Source organism: Zootoca vivipara, chromosome 12 (genome assembly GCF_965207765.1).
Source record: "Zootoca vivipara chromosome 12, rZooViv2.hap1.1, whole genome shotgun sequence".
Lineage (NCBI taxonomy): Eukaryota > Metazoa > Chordata > Lepidosauria > Squamata > Lacertidae > Zootoca > Zootoca vivipara.
The window spans coordinates 28,524,139-28,531,572 of NC_142595.1; the positions used below are offsets into that span (position 1 = coordinate 28,524,139).

The 7,434-nt window shown below is 38.4% G+C and overlaps 2 protein-coding genes across 2 annotated transcripts; one reads left to right on the forward strand and one right to left on the reverse strand.

The window, feature by feature from the left end:
- Nucleotides 1–1,881: 1,881 nt before the first annotated feature.
- Nucleotides 1,882–2,823, forward strand: LOC118077910 (olfactory receptor 5AR1-like). The gene has a single exon (XM_035101632.3). The coding sequence runs from the start codon at nt 1,882–1,884 to the stop codon at nt 2,821–2,823; it is 942 nt and encodes a 313-aa protein (XP_034957523.3).
- Nucleotides 2,824–5,080: 2,257 nt separating this feature from the next.
- On the reverse strand, nt 5,081–6,061 carry LOC118077911 (olfactory receptor 6B1-like). Its single transcript, XM_035101633.2, has one exon. It carries the CDS (start codon nt 6,059–6,061, stop codon nt 5,081–5,083), a length of 981 nt encoding a protein of 326 aa, XP_034957524.2.
- Nucleotides 6,062–7,434: the final 1,373 nt, after the last annotated feature.

The following is a 7,434-nucleotide window of genomic DNA, read 5'->3' on the forward strand; positions in this document are numbered from 1 at the left end:
AAAACACACATACAAAAGGAGTGTGTTATTATGCTTCCAGTCACTTCAAACTGCACAGTATTGATATCTACAATACATTCTTAATTAAAGTAGCACCATAATTTTACAAATGGATTATGCCTCCTTTTCCCAGAAGAGCAATTTAAGTGCAGCTCTTCTTGGAAAACTCAAGAGGTTGTTCTTCATAATGATCCCTTGTGACCATTTCCAACCTCTTATATAATCTCTCTTCTTGGAAAACATGTTAGCATGAGATGCTGTCGTGTGAAGTGGTTGGACAAGTTGTGATTATTACAGCTAAGGAAATGAATCACTAAACTGTTCTGCCTTGGTTCCATGGTCAAGAGGAATGGTAACATTATTATTATTCTCCTCACACCCAATTATTTATTTTCACTAGATGTCTGCCAATTTTAAAATCTCACATTCTTTACAGATCATTGCTGGAAAAGAAAATGTCATAAAGAGAAAGTTCTCTCTCTCTTTCTCTCTCTCTCTCTTGTGTGTGTATGTGCGTGCGAGCTCCAATTGTCTTTCCTCTGCAATGCAAAAGCCCAGCACGTTAAGTTCATTATTTGCTAAACATTTACAGTACAGACCTATACATGCATACACAGAACTGATGCACACTGATGAATGAAATACAAATGCATTCAAGAAGCTGCGATTTTCCAGGAATCCATCCCAGAAGGAAGATGAGATTTTTAATATAAAGAAATATTAATATGCTGTTATTTGATGCTTCTTTCATCTGTTCTTTTTTGACTTACTTATCTAAAACTTCATATCTTCTGAATTATCTTGCTTAGCTTCAAACATCTGCAGGAACTGATATTATTCTGCTTCCTTAGATCTTACTCGTTGGTGTGTGTCCCTCTTTACAATCTGTTATTCAATTGAGAGAGAGGGTGCCTGTAAGGAGGAAAGACACTTGTAAACGACCCTTCCTCTGTGGCAATGTTTAGTCATATTTTGTCCCTACACAAAGCATGGTCAGACTCATAATCTACTTAAAACGAGAACTAAAGAATATACCGACCAGTTAGTTTTAAATGTGTACAGATAGAATGAAGGAACAAGTCTGTTTTCACTACCAGAAATTAAATGAGTTTGCAGTCCATTCATACAAACGAATACTCCAGAATTTTCTATCTCTCAGCAGGTGAATTTAATGTTGATGCCAGTGCTAAACAATAGGGAATACAAAGCTATTACCGTCAGCTCACCCCTGCTTTGCAGCGTAGGAGCACATCACTGGGAAGGTATTCCATGCTGTGGAAAGTGAATGTGAATGAACCCTTAGGGGTTACCTGTGAGATGGATTCAGGAATCTGGTCCGTAGGAAATCAATGAGACATGCTAGTTATGACTGAAATCACTCATTTATTTCCAAGGTAGCTAAGGTGTCCAACCTTTTGAGTAAAATGGGCAGTGAACTGAAAACTGTTCCTTTCATTGTAGTGAATGAAGATGTATTAGAAGCACCGGAGTTCATATTTTGCATTGTCCTGCTTGATTGGAGCCAGAGAACCAAACCCACCACCAACAGTTTGTTGCACTATATTGTTATTGTTTAAACTCTAAAGGGTTTTTTATACTATATATAGCTTGCCATCAATAAGCATTCCCTGATCTGAGGAATACTGATAATGAGATGCCAAAAGAGACACAAGGAGCTTCCCAAGTGAGTTGTAATTTTAAGCTGATCTCCAGTCCAAACTATACCCATGATTCATCATTTATATAGATGTATCATTACAGGGAAAAAATAGTTCCAAATTTCATTTAAATGATTGAAAAACCCCTAGCAATAAATGAAATCTGGAATATCAAACCTAAGGAAACTACAATTTTGACACTTAACCTCCAGTGAACACACCTATGGAGAATTTTGAAATGAGCAATGGAACAGCAATAACCACATTTATCCTTCTGGGATTTGGGAATGACCCCAAATTACAAATTCCATTCTTCATGATGTTCCTAATCATCTACACTGTGACCATGACTGGAAATATCACCATCATTGCACTGGTAATCTCTGATCGCCACCTTCATACTCCTATGTACTACTTCCTTGGAAACTTGTCCTGCTTGGAGACCTGCTACACCTCAACTCTCCTTCCCAGGATGTTAGCCAGCTTCCTGACAGGGGATAGAACTATATCTGTTGGTGGCTGCTTCACTCAGCTTTATTGGTTTGGATTTCTAGTTGTTGCTGAATGCTACCTGTTGGCTGCTATGTCCTATGATCGCTATTTAGCCATATGCAAGCCCCTCCACTATGCCACTCTTATGGATGGGAAACTCTGCTTTCTCTTGTCGGCTGGGTCCTGGCTATGTGGGATTATAGTTATGACAATAGTAATAAGTTTAATGTCTCAACTATATTACTGTGGTCCCAGAGAAATCGATCATTTCTTTTGTGAATTGACACCGGTGATTAATCTCTCTTGCAGTGACACCACTTTGGTGACATTGGTGGGTCTTACAGTCTCAGCCATAGACACTATTCCCTCTTGTCTCTTGACACTGATGTCTTACGTGTGTATAATAGCCACCATCTTACGGATCCCATCCTCAACAGGGAGGAAAAAGGCCTTTTCAACCTGTTCTTCGCACCTTATTGTGGTTTCTATATTTTATGGTTCCTTAATATTTGTATATGCGCTTCCAAAAAGGAAAGCTCTGCAGGAAGTGGACAAAATGTTCTCAGTCTTCTACACAGTCTTAACCCCTCTAATCAATCCCCTTATCTACAGCCTGAGGAACAAAGAGGTGAAGGAATCTTTGCGGAGGCTCATAAGCAAATGCAGAGTTTGAGAATAATTTGCATAAGTTTTGTCCACACATTCATGTAAGTCAAAATAATCTTAACCATGACATGGTGAATATGCAGGTTTCCAGGTTGAAGTTCACATCTTCTCTGTTCCTTCTGAGTATTTTAACGACAGCAAAGCATGACAGTTGTGCTAAGGTTTGTCTTAGTGTTTCATCTATGCTAGGGATCCCGGTTAAAGTTACTAATCATAGCCTGTTGGCTATACACCATGGTTAAGGAGAGACCTTAACTACAGTTCCCAGTTTGGATGATAAACTGAAGCAAAATCCTTAGCTTAAGTGCCATGCCACACTGTTGATAAATAGCAAGTATGAATTCCTCTCTGGGAGCCAGCTTGGGCTTGGGCTTCTCTGCATGCCATGGCTGCTGCCAGCCCAAGCTGGGGAAACAGGTGCATGGGAATCGGCAGTGGTGGCCCCACACACCTGCGCACCTCTTTTTCCTGCTCTGGCTGGCAGCAGCATGGGCTGTCCTCTTTTTTGCTCTTCAATATATGGCTAACCTACATAACAAGAATCCCATGTTTTTCATTAAATGCATGCTTAGGTGATTGCTGTTGCTGTAGCAGCAGCTGCTTAAGGGGGCTTTTTTATTGATGGAGTGACATACTGATATTTGCTGGTCCTTTATTTCTGTGACGACTGGGATAGCATCAAACAGATTAAATAGGACCAGTGTAATTCCCAACAAATGGGGCATTCTGGGGGCATGGTGGTGACAGAGCTGGGCAATAGCATGATGTAGAAAGATGGGTAATGCAAGTCAGGTTATTTTTAAAAGGCTTGTTTTCCTTCTGACAGGTGTGGGTTGGCAGCTGCCTTGCTCCTGAACAGAGTATCGCTCTGGCATAACTTTACACTGGGTTAACTTATGCTGGCTTGCTTTACACCAGCTTCTTGTGTAGAAGCTTGCTCTCACAGAGGATATGAGTACTTTATTATCTGTTGTTTATCATTTTATTGTAAAATGGCATATATAGTTAATGCAGTGTACAATTCAATAGGCAGGGGATGTAAGAGAAGGCTTTGTAGCGGGTGTTTTTTATATCAAAAAAAGTGTTGATGTCTTATGTTTATTTTTATATATTTTTTGTTGTTGTTTCCTTTTTTGCTTTTGTTTTCTGTTTTACAAAGAAGAACTGTTGAAGTTAAAATTGTAAAATCAATAAAAAATTAGTTACAGGAAAACACACACAAAAGGAGTGTGTTATTATGCTTCTAGTCACTTCTTGTCAATGTAGTGTACAATTCAATAGGCAGTGTATGTAACAGAAGGCTTTGTAGCAGGAATTTTATCAGGTGATTTGTATTGTTATATTAGGAGTATATTATGCATATCATGTAGGAATCTGACATGCCTGTTCCATATTCCCTTTTACTACAGTCATTCACTATGTACTTTGCCTTCTTCCTACAATCATGCTGTCTCCGAGCTTTCTTCTTTTTATTTTTCCCACCACTGAGGACCATGTCTTACAAAATACCCTTGTTCCTTTTTTCTCATCCCCCCTCCCCCCAATTATGTCCAATCTATCCCTGTATTGTTATTGTTATTGTTACTGTATTGTTATTCCTTGCTTTTGTCTTATCAACTTATACTATTTCTGATGCTTTCATGAAAAGGAAATTATTTTCTTTTCCAAGTTGTAATGAAATCTAAAAAGATTGTTATGGCAGTAAAATGAATTTTAAAAACCTATTGTTCTGTTTTGTAATTATTATTTTATAAACTGATTTTATTTTTTCCTAAGGAAGGACTAGCAGGGTCCAAAATGCTTATTAAACCATTTGCTGTTCACCCCACTGCTTTTGTGCCCAGTTCCTATTATTTTGGGGTGGGGTCACATTTTTGTGCGACATTGTCTCCTAAAAGGCAGGTTGACCATAATTTTTCTCATCCCAATGGTAGATAACAATTCAGTGACACTGATATGAAATGAGAAGCTTCTATGTTCATGCAGCAGATTAAGCAAAAACCTTTTCTTCACATTGGTTAAACTTCAGCTGGGTCAGAAGGAAATAATGAAGTTAGCTGGATACCATTTGAGATGGCCAGAAATATTTATTCACTCACTCACTCAATGTACAGGGGTGGTTCCAAGAAGTTTTCTCTGATGGAGGAATGTCTTTTATTCATAAGGTGTTTTTGTCAGAAGTGCTTTACTCTGCCAAACAATTCATTGGATCTAACCCAGACTTTATCATATATCACTTCATAATCAGAAATTATTTTTTCATTCTACCCAAAGCTGCTGTGGAAAGGTGTCCTTCTCCTTACAAAACTAAACAGCTGACAGATAAGCTTACTCATAGCTTCCTTTATCTCTCTGTTTCTCAGGCAATATACAATGGGATTGACAATGGGGGTTAGAACTGTATAAAAGATGGAGAAAGCTTTGTTCAGGTGCTTCAATGTGTTTGTTTTCGGAAACATGTAGACCATGACAAGGGTTCCATAGAAAACTGTAACCACCATAAGATGGGATGAACAAGTGGAAAAGGCCTTTTGTCTCCCTGTGTTTGATGGAATTCTTAGGATAGTGGAGATTATCAAACCATAGGACACCAAAATCAAAAGAAATGGGGCTAGAGCTATTAGGGAAGAGAGGAAGAAAGCCATTAATTCCATCTGTTGGGTATCACCACAGGCAAGCTTTATAACTGGGGTGAAATCACAAAAGAAATGATCAAGAATACGAGGACCACAAAATGATAGCTGGGACATCAAATAGGTTGTTACAGTGTTAAGTAGAAAACAGCTTGCACATGATCCCATCATAAACTGTATGCACAATGTATGATTCATTAAGGCTGAATAGTGAAGAGGCTTGCAAATTGCTAAATACCGGTCGTAAGACATAGCAGCCAACAGATAACATTCTGAACCCACAAGAGAACCAAAGAAATAATATTGTAAAAAACAGCCCCACATGGGAATTGTCCTCTCTCCAGTCAAGAAACTTGCTAGCATCCTGGGTACTATGGTTGAGCTGTAGAAGGTCTCCAGGCATGAAAGGTTTCCCAGAAAGAAGTACATGGGGGTATGGAGATGCTGGTCACACACGATAAGAACAACAATCAGAAGGTTTCCAGACATGGTCACAGCGTAGATCAGAAGAAACAATAAAAAGAAAATTAACTGCAGTTCAGGAACATCACTGAATCCCAAGAGAATGAATTCTGCAAAGTCTGTTTTGTTCCTCCAGTTGTGGGTTCCCATTGTATTTACTATGCATGAATAACAGAAACAGAAGTACACTTGTGCAGATAACCATATACACAGTTCTTAAAAAATTGAATCTGTTCATGGATCCTTTTAATAGTTCAAAGATGGATGAAATCTGTAAGAAACATTGCAAATTAAGAGGTTAGATGAAATAATTTCACAGGTGTTGCAAAACTGACTCTTGAATACAGGAGTGACCCACCAGAATGTTCTATTTGACATGGGTCTGTAACTTTGCCTCTACCTTCTTAGGGGAATAGGGTCTGAAGCAGAAGATGGGCTATGTCTGCAACCTAATGTCAGCCAGGCATTGCAGAGTTCAAGAGGGAGAATGTCTTCTCAAAGACAGGATATACATCCATAAAATAAACATTATCATTATCAGTCTCATATAAAGGTTAATATTTCACATATATATATATAATTTGGGCAAAATAATCAGTTGATCTGAGAAAGCAGATCTTTGCATGTTCATGTCTCGATGAACATGTTGATATTGGCTTGGAAGTGTCTTCTTTTTTATAATTATTTTTATTAAAGATTTTCTTGGGTTACAAAGGTAGTGCAATGTCTCTCTTTTTTCATGCATTATTTTTACACATCAGTTTTGCTTGTTGAGACATTATGAGGAACGGGGAAAAGAGGTGGGTGGGATGGGGAGTTGGGTGTGGTGGATTGCCAATGTTTCTGTTTTTCTTGATATGTGTAGGGGTTCGGCGTCAGCGTCGTTCTCTGTTGTTTGTTCATGTTTCTTTGTTGGTGAGAGAGGTCTAATGAAGGATGGTTTTATCAATTAACCTTGTTTGCTAATTTAGTTGATTGTGTGACCTTATTGGGTTCCTGCTAGTTTGGTAACTCTGTGTGAATAAAAAAATATTGCATTTTGCAGAATTTCCAAATTCATGAAGCTGCCTCATACTGACTGAGAACACTGATCCATCTAGATGAATATGGTCCATTCTAGCTGGTAGCAGCTCTCTGGGGTCTCAACGGTCTTTCACAATACATGTTGCTCATTCATAAAGTAATCACAGAATGGGTGTTATGCCAAGGGTTGAAAGCGGGACTTTCTGCATGCTCTGCCACTGAGCTACATCCATTTTTGGGGGCCAATGGTAGTCAATACTTTTGTTGCATTCAGCTTGAAAATAACATCTACACAGATTGTTATGTGCATTCCATAGGTGTACACAGAACTCAGCCCACATCATATTTATTCTGCTTTTCAACAAAGGTTGATCTCAAAGTGGCTCACAGTAACAAGAGTGTTAAAGAATGATCACTATGATCACTATAATATAAAAAACAATAATTTAAACAAAACAATTCGTCAAAACAATGCAGCTCAATGCAATCTCATAGTGATT

Coding starts and splice junctions, on each gene's coding strand:
- LOC118077910 (XM_035101632.3), top strand. CDS start 1,882: ATGGAGAATTTTGAAATGAGCAATGGAACAGCAATAACCACATTTATC.
- LOC118077911 (XM_035101633.2), bottom strand. CDS start 6,061: ATGGGAACCCACAACTGGAGGAACAAAACAGACTTTGCAGAATTCATT.